Source organism: Doryrhamphus excisus, linkage group LG5 (genome assembly GCF_037039965.1).
Source record: "Doryrhamphus excisus strain RoL-2023G ecotype Guam linkage group LG5, RoL_Dexc_Guam_v1.1, whole genome shotgun sequence".
NCBI lineage: Eukaryota > Metazoa > Chordata > Actinopteri > Syngnathiformes > Syngnathidae > Doryrhamphus > Doryrhamphus excisus.
The window spans coordinates 4,568,179-4,583,776 of NC_136361.1; the positions used below are offsets into that span (position 1 = coordinate 4,568,179).

Here is a 15,598-nt window from a genome sequence, read left to right on the forward strand (position 1 = left end):
AGTATTATAGTGATGATTTTATTTGTAAAACTGCATTTTACTGATAAAAGTGTGTATTTTTGTCACAAAATCTAGCTTTTGTTGCCAAAATATCGTATTTTGTGGCACTATATAAGATTTCCAGGCCAAAAGATAGCATTTTTGTTGCAAAATGTTGCATTTTAGTGACAAAGTTTGTAGTTTTTATGGTAAATATTATTGCCTTTATGTAACAAAATGTTGTCGTTGGTGGGAATATGCAGGTATTCCAGACAAAAATACTGCATTTTTTTGTGAAAATGCAGTATTATAGTAATGATTTTATTTGTAAAACTGCATTTTACTAATAAAAGTGTGTATTTTTGTCACAAAATCTAGCTTTTGTTGACAAAATATAGTATTTTATGGCACTATATAAGATTTTCAGGCCAAAAGATAGCATTTTTGTTGCAAAATATTGCATTTTAGTGATGAAGTTTGTAGGTTTTGTGGTAAATATTGCATTTATGTATTACAATGTTGTCGTTGGTGGGAATATGCAGGTATTCCAGACAAAAATACTGCATTTTTTGTGAAAATGCAGTATTATAGTGATGATTTCATTTGTAAAACTGCATTTTACTGATAAAAGTGTGTATTTTTGTCACAAAATCTAGCTTTTGTTGCCAAAATATCGTATTTTGTGGCACTATATAAGATTTCCAGGTCAAAAGATAGCATTTTTGTTGCTAAATGTTGCATTTTAGTGACAAAGTTTGTAGTTTTTATGGTAAATATTATTGCCTTTATGTAACAAAATGTTGTCGTTGATGGGAATAGGCAGGTATTCCAGACAAAAATACTGCATTTTTTTGTGAAAATGCAGTATTATAGTGATGATTTTATTCGTAAAACTGCATTTTACTAATAAAAGTGTGTATTTGTGTGGCAAAATCTAGCTTTTGTTGACAAAATATAGTATTTTGTGGCACTATATAAGATTTCCAGGCCAAAAGATAGCATTTTTGTTGCTAAATATTGCATTTTAGTGATGAAGTTTGTAGGTTTTGTGGTAAATATTGCATTTATGTAACAAAATGTTGTCGTTGGTGGGAATATGCAGGTATTCCAGACAAAAATACTGCATTTTTTTGTGAAAATGCAGCATTATAGTAATGATTTTATTTGTAAAACTGCATTTTACTGATAAAAGTGTGTATTTTTGTCACAAAATCTAGCTTTTGTTGACAAAATATAGTATTTTATGGCACTATATAAGATTTCCAGGCCAAAAGATAGCATTTTTGTCGCAAAATGTTGCATTTTTGTGACAAAGTTTGTAGGTTTGTAGGCATTTCAGGCAAAAATACTGCATTTTTTTGTGAAAATGCAGCATTATAGTAATGATTTTATTTGTAAAACTGCATTTTACTAATAAAAGTGTGTATTTGTGTCACAAAATCTAGCTTTTGTTGACAAAATATAGTATTTTGTGGCACTATATAAGATTTCCAGGCCAAAAGATAGCATTTTTGTTGCAAAATATTGCATTTTAGTGATGAAGTTTGTAGGTTTTGTGGTAAACATTGCATTTATGTAACAAAATGTTGTCGTTGGTGGGAATATGCAGGTATTCCAAACAAAAATACTACATTTTTTTGTGAAAATGCAGCATTATAGTAATGATTTTATTTGTAAAACTGCATTTTACTGATAAAATGTGAATTTATGTGGCAAAGTCTAGCTTTTATGAGTGAAAATGTTGACAAAATATAGTGTTTTATGGCACTATATAAGATTTCCAGGTCAAAAGATAGCATTTTTGTTGCAAAATGTTGCATTTTAGTGACAAAGTTTGTAGGTTTTGTGGTAAACATTGCATTTATGTAACAAAATGTTGTCGTTGGTGGGAATATGCAGGCATTCCAGACAATTTTTTTTGTGAAAATGCATTATTATAGTGATGATTTTATTTGTAAAACTGCATTTTACTATTAAAAGTGTGTATTTGTGTGTAAAAAATTTAGTATTTTGTGGCACTATATAAGATTTCCAGGTCAAAAGATAGCATTTTTGTTGCAAAATGTTGCATTTTAGTGACAAATATTGCTATGTATCAACTTTATTACTAATTTCCAGGTAAAGGTTTCATGTCCAGGCCAGAGAATCTGGAAGCGGAGGAGCCTTGTCGTTGTTTCCCAAACTTCCAGTGCCATCCCATTAACTGTGAGTTCTGTGAAAGGATTCCCACTTGCCGACCCGGGTATGGACTGGAATTGGACCCAGGTGAGACACTTTTGAGTCCACATTTCTGGTCAAGGAGACACAATGACGTACGGTTAATTCTTCATATTCCATTTAGAATCCACCAATGGGAGGAAGATCTGCGTTGCGTGTAAGAAGGGATTCTTCTCTGCAGACAACAACACTAAACAATGCAAACCATGGACCAAGTAAGCACACACACACACACACACACACACACACACACACACACACACACACACACCATCATCATGGTTTAGCTTTGACATTAAAAAGGGAAAAACATTTGGTTGGTGTGCTCACTGCTAGCCAGCTATGATGAGTAACACACACACACACACACACACACCACTTCCTTTGGAACTCTGGATCACACACCACTTTCCACTTGTGATCTTATCCCAACGTTAAAGAGTTTCCCTCCATTTGTCTTCACATAGCTGACATATTCATGGATTGTATCATTTCATTTCGTGTTGTGTCTTTTTTTTGTTCACTTTTATGCAAGTTACCGAAAAATGTACCTGGAATATAAAAATGTCTGCTTTTATATAACTTTTATAGGAACATTTTGTTTTTATGCGATTTTTGTTGCAAGGTAATGCAAAATACAGCATTTTGCTACCCAAACAATAGCATGTATAGTGCAGAATATAACATTTCATCACCAACTAAAACATTTTCATAGCAAAATGTTCCACTCTTGTGCTAAATAAAATGTTTATTTTGACAAAAATGTAGAATTTTCATGGTAAAATGTTTTTTTTATTTTTGGAAAAATTTTTGTTGCACGGTAGAATTTTCATACCAAACTTATACTTATATAGAAAAAAATCACTTTTCTGTGGTGTTTTTTGAGTATTTTTTTCAAATAAATTTAACTAAGTATAATAGTAAATAGAAATACAGAGTTTTGTGGTACACTATAGTATTTTCTACCCAAACAATAGCATGTATAGTGCAGAATATAACATTTCATCACCAACTAAAACATTTTCATAGCAAAATGTTCCACTCCCGTGCTAAATAAAATGTTTATTTTGACATAATTGGATAATTTTCATGGTAAAATGTTTTTTTTATTTTTGGAAAAATATGCAATTTTTGTTGCACGGTAGAATTTTCATACCAAACAATAGCAGTTTTTTATGGCTAAAGTTTTTTTGTGGCGTGAAATTTTGATTTTTTTCCGAAATATATTGAAATAAACACAATAATAAATACAAATACAGAGTTTTATGGTATTTTCATGGCACACAATAGTACTTATATAGAAAAAAATCACTTTTCTGTGGTGTTTTTTGAGTATTTTTTTTCAAATAAATTTAACTAAGTATAATAGTAAATAGAAATGCAGAGTTTTGTGGTACACTATAGTATTTTCTACAGCAAACAATAGCATGTATAGTGCAGAATATAACATTTCATCACCAACTAAAACATTTTCATAGCAAAATGTTCCACTCTCATGCTAAATAAAATGTTTTTTTGTTGACAAAAATGTAGAATTTTCATGGTAAAAAAAATTGCATATTTTTTTTCTGGAAAAATATGCAATTTTTATAGCACGGTAAAATTTTTATACCAAACAATAGCAGTTTTTTTCTGGCTAAAGTTAAAGTTCTGCGGCGTGAAATGTGGATTTTCTTCATAAATACATTGAAATAAACACAATAATAAATACAAATACAGTTTTATGGTATTTTCATGGCACACAATTTGTACTTACATAGGAAAAATCATTTTTCTGTGGTGTTTTTTGAGTATTTTTTTCAAATACATTTAAGTCAGTATAATAGTAAATGGAAATACAGCGTTTTGTGGTACAATATAGTATTTTCTACAGCAAACAATAGCATGTATAGTGCAGAATATAACATTTCATCACCAACTAAAACATTTTCATAGCAAAATGTTCCACTCTTGTGCTAAATAAAATGTTTTTTTGTTGACAAAAATGTAGAATTTTCATGGTAAAATGTTTTTTTCCTGCTGTGACATTAAAATATATGGAAAAATATGCAATTTTCATAGCAAAATGTTCCATTATTGTGCTAAATAAAATGTTTATTTTGACAAAAATGTAGAATTTTCATGGTTAAATGGTAATGGTAATGGTTTTATTTCATTTGAACATGCATCAGATTACAATTGAATGCATCACATAATCAGTTCCCAGTTCCACATGTCCAAAAGGAGTAGGAAGAAGCAAAGCTTATTAAATCCTACCCCTCCATCTGGTACTTTTACAATCAGTAACTGTTACATTTGCTCACTTCCTGCTTTCCAAATTTTTTTTTCCTGCTGTGACATTAAAATATCTGGAAAAATATGCAATTTTTGTGGAACGGTAGAATTTTCATACCAAACAATAGCAGTTTTTTTCTGGCAAAATTTTTTTCTGTAACGTGAAATGTGGATTTTTTTCCTAAATATATTGAAATAAACACAATAATAAATACAAATACAGAGTTTTATGGTATTTTCATGGCAGGCATTAGTACTTATATAGAAAAAACATTTTTTTTGTGGAGTATTTTTTCAAATAAATTTAAATAAGTATAATAATAAACACAAATACAGAGTTTTGTGGTACAATAAAGTACTTTCTACGGCAAACAACAGCATTCTTGTCGGAAAATATTGTTATTTTGTGGTAAAATGTGGCCAAGTGTAGTATTTCTACGGCGATATTAGAATATCTTTGTGAAATACAGGATTTTTATGTAAAAAAAATATAGTATTTACATGCCTATGTGTAATTCCAGTGACAAAATATATAATTTTTTCTGCAAAATGTTGCATTTATTGACGAAACGGCATTAAAAATATATGTATGCTATTCATATATATACTGTGTATACCAATTTTGTGGCAAAAGTAAAAAATATACAGCAATATATAGCATTTAAAAACAAAATATAGTAATAGGATTAAATATTACAGCGCCATATTTGTTGTTTCTTTGGGTCGGCCATTATTACAGACAGCGGTGACTCATTATTTTTGACCATGTTATGCTGCGGTTTGTACATGTTTACTTCAAATGTGTCACTTCTTGTCCGGATTTTCTCCAAAATTGCACGTTGCTGAGTTTTTTGGCAACTGGTTTCATCCAGTCTCTCCTTGGTCCCGCAGCTGCAAGGCGGAGGGCAGGAGCGAGACTCGAGCAGGCAGCGCTCAGACCGATGCGGAGTGTGGACCACCTCTATCCAGTAAGATAAATCACATTAAAAAATAAAAAATAAATAATGACGCCGTCCTTCCTGCAGGTGCTGCCCCCTCCTGGGTGGTGGTGTCAGTGCTGTCAGCCATCACCGTCCTCTGCCTCCTCATCCTCCTCCTTTTTTGCTACAAGGACAAACTCAAGTTGCTTTCGGGTTAGTTGTTTGTTACCTTCAGTGGCGTCATTATTTTCAAGTCAAACGGGCGCTCATGGGATGTCATTTCCTCTGCAGTTAATCTGCGATCCTGCGTTCAGAATCTGAAAAGGACCAGGATTCAGCAGGTAAGATAAAAAAGTCTATGATTATACACAATACATATGATTATTTGTAGTATTTTTCACTGCACATTCATCCAGTGATGCACCAATGTTGTTATTATAAGGGTCCTGCTAAAAATAACAATTAAGTTATCATTTTTTCAATAATAATGGCATATTCTTATGAGAAAATGTGTATTGTAATTTAATTTGAAAAAATATTTTTTAAGGAATATTATTTTAGTCAGATTTTTTTGTGTGATTTTGACAGGTAAAAAAATGTAAATAGATTTTTTTTAAGTCATAATCTTACAGGAAGTCATACAATTATTGCTGATCTTATAAGAATATTGATTAATTTTTAGATAAAGTATTTTTGCAAGAACTAACATTACATTTTAATGATGTATATTTTAGGAAAAAGTATTTTTATTATAAAGTCACATTATTTAAAAAATATTATATAAAAATATTTTTTTATTCAGTAATAATCTTACACTAATGGTCATATTTTTTTAGAACAATTGGTAGAAAAAAATAGTAAATAGGAAAAAAGATTTCATTTCATTCAAAAATTTTAAATAAAATTTAAGTCAGAATTTTACTTTTTAATGTATTTTAAATATATTATATATATATATTATAAAAATGAAGAAGTGCAGTGATAATTATACAGTAATAGTCATATTTTTTTAACAATTGGTATAAAAAAATAGTAAATAGGAAAAAAGATTTCATTTCATAAAAAAAAATTAAGTCAGAATTTTACTTTTTAATGTATTTTAAATATTATATATATATATATTATAAAAAATGAAGAAAATATTAAAATAAAAATATTTTTTAATTTAGTGATAATTCTACAGTAATAGTCAGATTTTTCTAACAATTGGTAGAAAAAAATAGTAAATAGGAAAAAAGATTTCATTTCATTAAAAAAAAATTAAGTCAGAATTTTACTTTTTAATGTATTTTAAATATATTATATATAAATATATATATAATAAAAAATGAAGAAAATATTTAAATAAAAATATTTTTTAATTCAGTGATAATTCTACAGCAAAAGTCATGTTTTTTTAACAATTGGTGGGAAAAAATAGGAAATAGGAAAAAAAATCCTTTTATTTAAAAAAAATTAAGTCAGTATTTTACTTTTTAATGTATTTTAAATATATTATATATATATATTATAAAAAATGAAGAAAATAATAAAATAAAAATATTTTTTAATTTAGTGATAATTCTACAGTAATAGTCATATTTTTCTAACAATTGGTAGAAAAAAATAGTAAATAGGAAAAAAGATTCCATTTCATTAAAAAAAATTAAGTCAGAATTTTACTTTTTAATGTATTTTAAATATATTATATATATATATATATATAATAAAAAATTAAGAAAATATTTAAATAAAAATATTTTTTAATTCAGTGATAATTCTACAGTAAAAGTCATGTTTTTTTAACAATTGGTGGGAAAAAATAGGAAATAGGAAAAAAGATTTCATTTCATTTAAAAAATTTAAGTCAGAATTTTACTTTTTAATATATTTTTAATATATTTTTCAAATCATTGTTAAAAAGCATAATTTCCCCGGCATAGGTAAATAAACGCTTATTTGTTGTTGATCTCCAGGAGACGTTGGCCCCTCTTTACCAGAGTGGAGCAGCAGGGGGTCTCAAATACGTCCCGTGTGAGACCACCAAACTCTTCTGCCAAGCCCCCGACATGAGTGACGGCGACGAGACCCCCTCCACACCCTGTTCCACCGTCTCGCTCCCTCACACGCAGGACGTGAACAAAAAAGAAGGCCTGCAACGGGAGGCAGTCATGGAGGAGCCAAACGTGGGGTCTGGGGGTCCAGAGGAGGTGTCCGAAGAAGAAGAACTCACCAGCGTGCCTCCGCTATCAACCGGTTCTTGCGTGTGCACCGTTCCGGTCCAGGAGCCTCTGGAAGTAGGAGAAAATGAGGATTGTAGCCAAGCCGTCAGTCCTGGCACCTCTGGGGTTTGCTCCTGTGGGGGTCTACACGCAGAAGTGGGGCGAGAGTACGAGGAGAGCGAACTTGTCTCCTTTTCACCTCCTCTTCTCCGCTCCACATCAGTGACTCCTCCGTCCAGCTTGCTTCCTGAGCTCTGCCTGCCTCTGAGTAAGGCTCGGTCCAGACCGGATGTCAAGGGTCCCCTTAAAGACCTGACCCCCATAAAGCAGAAAGGATATCACAGACTGGCTAGCACGGACTCCACGGAGAACAGCGCACCCTCCTCGGTTGCATCACTTAGCCCTTTAAAGACCTCCTCGTCTATTGGGGAGCTCTACTCAGAGGACCAAGACCAAGACCAGAGAGGATTTTGGGGGGACGACGGGGGTAACACACTCCAATCTGGGGACACCGCGCTCGAGTGCCCCCCTCCTGGAAGCTTACAGAGTCACCTTGCAGAACCATCTCTTACCTCAGGTACGTGCAAGTAAAGCCGCAATACTACAATACATATACTATGGATTTCACTAGGAATACTACTTCATGGCAGTATTTAGACAAGTACCACATCAATTCCTATATTCATGCAATGATTTGTGTGTGTGTGTGTGTGTGCCTTGGCTGAGCAGCCACGTGGTCACGCTCATTCAGGATTTGACACACTGGCAGTTTCGTGTTTCCACGGAAAAAGATGGAAGAATCCACCAAGAATAACAGAGATGAAATGTATGTTGGTTTTACGGGAAAAGCCTTGGCGTTTTTGTCACATGGCTGAACTGCCTGGATTGTTCTCACCGAAGGGCCAAAAAACAGAAAGACCTCCACGAATCATATTACTGTTATTAAATCATGTGCTCGACTAACACTTACACACAACATGGATGGTGGAATTTACTGAGTTACCATCCTTGGGTACTTCAACGTGGCTACATATGCCGTTATTTATTTGTATTAACCCAGCCTGTGTTGCCTATGTTCACATGCTAACATTAGCATGCAAACATAGTGACATTTTTAGCCATTTTCATAGCAAGACACCTCTAAAAAACTTTTAAAAAAAAACTATTATGTTCGGTGTTAGTATGGTAGCATTGCTAGCATGCTAAGATTAGCATCGCAGCGTTTTTAAGCAGTTTTCAGTTTCCATAAACATAAATATATAAGCACTATTATGCAAGGTTTTAGCATAACATTAACATTATTTAGCATATTAGCATGCCTGTATTCACATGCTAACGTTAGCATGCAAACATAGTGACATTTTTAGCCATTTTCATAGCAAGACACCTCTAAAAAACTTTTTTTAAAAGACCATTATGTTAGGTGTTATTATGGTAGCATTGCTAGCATGCTAAGATTAGCATCGCAGCGTTTTTAAGCAGTTTTCAGTTTCCATAAACATAAATATATAAGCACTATTATGCAAGGTTTTAGCATAACATTAGCATTATTTAGCATATTAGCATGCCTGTATTCACATGCTAACGTTAGCATGCAAACATAGTGACATTTTTAGCCATTTTCATAGCAAGACACCTCTAAAAAACTTTAAAAAAAAACTATGTTCGGTGTTAGTATGGTAGCATTGCTAGCATGCTAAGATTAGCATTGCAGCGTTTTTAAGCAGTTTTCAGTTTCCATAAACATAAATATATAAGCACTATTATGCAAGGTTTTAGCATAACATTAGCATTATTTAGCATATTAGCATGCCTGTATTCACATGCTAACGTTAGCATGCAAACATAGTGACATTTTTAGCCATTTTCATAGCAAGACACCTCTAAAAAATAAAAAAAAAACTATTATGTTCGGTGTTAGTATGGTAGCATTGCTAGCATGCTAAGATTAGCATTGCAGCGTTTTTAAGCAGTTTTCAGTTTCCATAAACATAAATATATAAGCACTATTATGCAAGGTTTTAGCATAACATTAGCATTATTTAGCATATTAGCATGCCTGTATTCACATGCTAACGTTAGCATGCAAACATAGTGACATTTTTAGCCATTTTCATAGCAAGACACCTCTAAAAAACTTAAAAAAAAACTATGTTAGGTGTTAGTATGGTAGCATTGCTAGCATGCTAAGATTAGCATCGCAGCGTTTTTAAGCAGTTTTCAGTTTCCATAAACATAAATATATAAGCACTATTATGCAAGGTTTTAGCATAACATTAGCATTATTTAGCATATTAGCATGCCTGTATTCACATGCTAATGTTAGCATGCAAACAGTGACATTTTTAGCCATTTTCATAGCAAGACACCTCTAAAAAACTTTTTTTAAAAGACCATTATGTTAGGTGTTATTATGGTAGCATTGCTAGCATGCTAAGATTAGCATCGCAGCGTTTTTAAGCAGTTTTCAGTTTCCATAAACATAAATATATAAGCACTATTATGCAAGGTTTTAGCATAACATTAGCATTATTTAGCATATTAGCATGCCTGTATTCACATGCTAACGTTAGCATGCAAACATAGTGACATTTTTAGCCATTTTCATAGCAAGACACCTCTAAAAAACTTTAAAAAAAAACTATGTTCGGTGTTAGTATGGTAGCATTGCTAGCATGCTAAGATTAGCATCGCAGCGTTTTTAAGCAGTTTTCAGTTTCCATAAACATAAATATATAAGCACTATTATGCAAGGTTTTAGCATAACATTAGCATTATTTAGCATATTAGCATGCCTGTATTCACATGCTAACGTTAGCATGCAAACATAGTGACATTTTTAGCCATTTTCATAGCAAGACACCTCTAAAAAAACTTTTTAAAAAAACTATTGTTAGGTGTTAGTATGGTAGCATTGCTAGCATGCTAAGATTAGCATCGCAGCGTTTTTAAGCAGTTTTCAGTTTCCATAAACATAAATATATAAGCACTATTATGCAAGGTTTTAGCATAACATTAGCATTATTTAGCATATTAGCATGCCTGTATTCACATGCTAACGTTAGCATGCAAACATAGTGACATTTTTAGCCATTTTCATAGCAAGACACCTCTAAAAAAACTTTTTAAAAAAACTATTGTTAGGTGTTAGTATGGTAGCATTGCTAGCATGCTAAGATTAGCATCGCAGCGTTTTTAAGCAGTTTTCAGTTTCCATAAACATAAATATATAAGCACTATTATGCAAGGTTTTAGCATGACATTAGCATTATTTAGCATATTAGCATGCCTGTATTCACATGCTAACGTTAGCATGCAAACATAGTGACATTTTTAGCCATTTTCATAGCAAGACACCTCTAAAAAACTTAAAAAAAACTATTATGTTAGGTGTTAGTATGGTAGCATTGCTAGCATGCTAAGATTAGCATTGCAGCATTTTTAAGCAGTTTTCAGTTTCCATAAACATAAATATATAAGCACTATTATGCAAGGTTTTAGCATAACATTAGCATTATTTAGCATATTAGCATGCCTGTATTCACATGCTAACGTTAGCATGCAAACATAGTGACATTTTCAGCCATTTTCATAGCAAGACACCTCTAAAAAACTTTAAATAAAACTATTATGTTCGGTGTTAGTATGGTAGCATTGCTAGCATGCTAAGATTAGCATCGCAGCGTTTTTAAGCAGTTTTCAGTTTCCATAAACATAAATATATAAGCACTATTATGCAAGGTTTTAGCATAACATTAGCATTATTTAGCATATTAGCATGCCTGTATTCACATGCTAACATTAGCATGCAAACATAGTGACATTTTTAGCCATTTTCATAGCAAGACACCTCTAAAAAACTTAAAAAAAAACTATTATGTTAGGTGTTAGTATGATAGCATTGCTAGCATGCTAAGATTAGCATCGCAGCGTTTTTAAGCTGTTTTCAGTTTCCATAAACATAAATATATAAGCACTATTATGCAAGGTTTTAGCATAACATTAGCATTATTTAGCATATTAGCATGCCTGTATTCACATGCTAACGTTAGCATGCAAACATAGTGACATTTTTAGCCATTTTCATAGCAAGACACCTCTAAAAAACTTTTTTTTTAAAAAACTATTATGTTAGGTGTTAGTATGGTAGCATTGCTAGCATGCTAAGATTAGCATCTCAGCGTTTTTAAGCAGTTTTCAGTTTCCATAAACATAAATATATAAGCACTATTATGCAAGGTTTTAGCATAACATTAGCATTATTTAGCATATTAGCATGCCTGTATTCACATGCTAACGTTAGCATGCAAACATAGTGACATTTTCAGCCATTTTCATAGCAAGACACCTCTAAAAAACTTTAAAAAAAACTATTATGTTAGGTGTTAGTATGGTAGCATTGCTAGCATGCTAAGATTAGCATCGCAGCATTTTTAAGCAGTTTTCAGTTTCCATAAACATAAATATATAAGCACTAGTATGCAAGGTTTTAGCATAACATTAACATTATTTAGCATATTAGCATGCCTGTATTCACATGCTAACGTTAGCATGCAAACATAGTGACATTTTTAGCCATTTTCATAGCAAGACACCTTTAAAAAAACTAAAAAAAAACTATTATGTTCGGTGTTAGTATGGTAGCATTGCTAGCATGCTAAGATTAGCATCGCAGCGTTTTTAAGCAGTTTTCAGTTTCCATAAACATAAATATATAAGCACTATTATGCAAGGTTTTAGCATAACATTAGCATTATTTAGCATATTAGCATGCCTGTATTCACATGCTAACGTTAGCATGCAAACATAGTGACATTTTTAGCCATTTTCATAGCAAGACACCTCTAAAAAACTTTTTTAAAAAAAAACTATTATGTTAGGTGTTAGTATGGTAGCATTGCTAGCATGCTAAGATTAGCATCGCAGCATTTTTAAGCAGTTTTCAGTTTCCATAAACATAAATATATAGGCACTATTATGCAAGGTTTAGCATAACATTAGCATTATTTAGCATATTAGCATGCCTGTATTCACATGCTAACGTTAGCATGCAAACATAGTGACATTTTTAGCCATTTTCATAGCAAGACACCTCTAAAAAACTTAAAAAAAAACTATTATGTTAGGTGTTAGTATGGTAGCATTGCTAGCATGCTAAGATTAGCATCGCAGCGTTTTTAAGCAGTTTTCAGTTTCCATAAACATAAATATATAAGCACTATTATGCAAGGTTTTAGCATAACATTAGCATTATTTAGCGTTTTAGCATGCCTGTATTCACATGCTAATGTTAGCATGCAAACATAGTGACATTTTCAGCCATTTTCATAGCAAGACACCTCTAAAAAACTTTTAAAAAAACTATTATGTTAGGTGTTAGTATGGTAGCATTGCTAGCATGCTAAGATTAGCATAGCAGCATTTTTAAGCAGTTTCCAGTTTCCATAAAAAAAAAATATATATATATATATATAAGCACTATTATGCAAGGTTTTTTGCATATTAACATTAGCATTATTTAGCATATTAACATGCTAATATGAACCTAGCTGTTTTCATTGATAGACACATATATAAACACTTGGTATTATTATGCAAGTTTTTAGCACAACATTAGCATGTTAGCATTACTAGCATAGTAATATTTTTAGCTGTTTTCATCGGTAGACATGTATATAAACACTTTGCACTATTATGCTAGTTTTTAGCGTGATAACATTAGCATTGCTAGCATGCTAATATGAACGTAGTAGCATTTTTAGCTGTTTTCATTGATAGACACATATATAAACCCTTGGCATTATTATGCAAATTTTTAGCACAACATTAGCATGTTAGCATTGCTAGCATGCTAACATTAGCATAGTAAAAATTTTAGCTGTTTTCATCGGTACACATATATAAACACTTAGTAATATTATGCTAGTTTTTAGCATGCTAACATTAGCATAGTAACATTTTAGCTGTTTAGCTGCACTTAGTACTATTATATACACTAGGTGTTAGCATGCTAACTCGCCACGTGCTTTTCTAGGTTGTTATTATAATTTGTATTATTCATTAGTTGTATTATTAATATAATTTGTATGATATTATTTGTATTATTATTATTTCTGCTTGTCATATTAGTATTTGTATTCATATTATATTATCATATTAATGTTATTCTGCATTATTATAATTATTGAGTAATTGTCCGGCATAAAATAAGCGGTACAAAATGAATGAACGCATAAATAGTATAATAAAATAATAAAATAAAATGAATAATAAAATAAATTAAATAATAAAATATAAAAATATATTTAAAAAATATATAAATATATATATAAATAGTATAGTAATAAATGAAAATAAATAAAAGTTTAAACCTAAGTAGATAGGAATTGAACTAAACATTTAAGAATGTAGAGTATTTGAAAAACTTGAACGTTCACAATCCTACTAAATTACTATTGTCGCCTTAAAAATCAGGCTCCATGGGGGAAAATGTTGAATAAAAGATGTACTAAATACGTTTAATAGCAACTGCCATTACATATGTTAGGCCACACATGGAGGAAACGCCATACTTGTGTTTTCCCGAGATTGTGGCCCACACTGTGTGTGTGTGTGTGTGTGTGTGTGTGTGTGTGTGTGTGTGTGTGCGCCATCATGGACAAAGTTCCTGTTTACCCAGACTTCTATTGGGTTGCGCAAAGCGACCGCAGCTTTAATTGGAGCAAGATGTTGCACAGCTTGAGTAATACTTTTCTAACCTCCTTCCAGCTTAGAAAAACACACATTTGTCCAGACTCTCACTGATGACTGCAGCTCGTAATTACACACTCCAAACAAACACCATTTCCCATCACGCGTGCATGTAATCAACTTCCCGTTAACGCCCGAAACTCAAGGTCAGCTGTCATGGATGTCGTCGCTGTTGTTGGGGCACCGTCGGAAGAAGCAGATTCCGCGTTTTTGTTTGGTCTTCCAGGAAAAAGTCCTTGCTTTAGTGTAGCCTTGTCGCCATGTTTTTATGTCTTTTCACTTGAAGTGTCCGCCTGTTTGCTTACGTGTGTGTGTGTGTGTGTGTGTGTGTGTGTGTGTGTGTGTGAGTCACGGCAGGTCGTCTCGTGTGTAGGCGGTAAAGTCAGACATAAGCTTGGATGAATTGGAACTCCCAAACTCTTTATTTGATGTATCTGCCATGCTTGGATGCCTTCATAACAATAGGAAAGTTCTAGCATGATAACATTACCATTGCTAGCATGTTAGCATTGGTATAATAGCATTTTTAGCTGTTTTCATTGTTAGACACATATAAACACTGAGCACTATTATGCGTTTTTAGCGTGATAACATTAGCAATGCTAGCATGCTAATATGAACATTAGCATTTTTAGCTGTTTTCATTGTTAGACACATATAAACACTGAGCACTATTATGCTAGTTTTTAGCGTGATAACATTAGCATTGCTAGCATGCTAATATGAACATTAGCATTTTTAGCTGTTTTCATTGTTAGACACATATAAACACTGAGCACTATTATGCGTTTTTAGCGTGATAACATTAGCAATGCTAGCATGCTAATATGAACATTAGCATTTTTAGCTGTTTTCATTGTTAGACACATATAAACACTGAGCACTATTATGCTAGTTTTTAACGTGATAACATTAGCATTGCTAGCATGCTAATATGAACATTAGCATTTTTAGTTGTTTTCATTGATAGACATATATAAACACTTAGCACTATTATGCTAGTTTTTAGCATGATAACATTAGCATTGCTAGCATGTTAACATTGGTATAATAGCATTTTTAGCTGTTTTCATTGTTAGACACATATAAACACTGAGCACTATTATGTTAGTTTTTAGCGTGATAACATTAGCATTGCTAGCATGCTAATATGAACATTAGCATTTTTAGCTGTTTTCATTGATAGACACATATAAACACTGAGTACTATTATGCTAGTTTTTAGCGTGATAACATTAGCATTGCTAGCATGCTAAT

At 32.0% G+C, this 15,598-nt stretch overlaps 1 protein-coding gene across 2 annotated transcripts in view; it reads left to right on the forward strand.

Moving 5' to 3' along the window:
* The window catches only part of tnfrsf11a (tumor necrosis factor receptor superfamily, member 11a, NFKB activator), a 32,519-nt gene that overhangs the window by 12,476 nt on the left and 4,445 nt on the right, over positions 1-15,598 (forward strand). For both annotated transcript variants that reach the window (XM_058060679.2, XM_058060680.2), the window contains exons 4-9: positions 2,098-2,244; positions 2,321-2,411; positions 5,362-5,438; positions 5,496-5,603; positions 5,682-5,731; positions 7,346-8,168. In XM_058060679.2, coding sequence (XP_057916662.2) covers positions 2,098-2,244; positions 2,321-2,411; positions 5,362-5,438; positions 5,496-5,603; positions 5,682-5,731; positions 7,346-8,168 — 1,296 coding nt within the window. The remainder of the gene's footprint in view (positions 1-2,097; positions 2,245-2,320; positions 2,412-5,361; positions 5,439-5,495; positions 5,604-5,681; positions 5,732-7,345; positions 8,169-15,598) is intronic.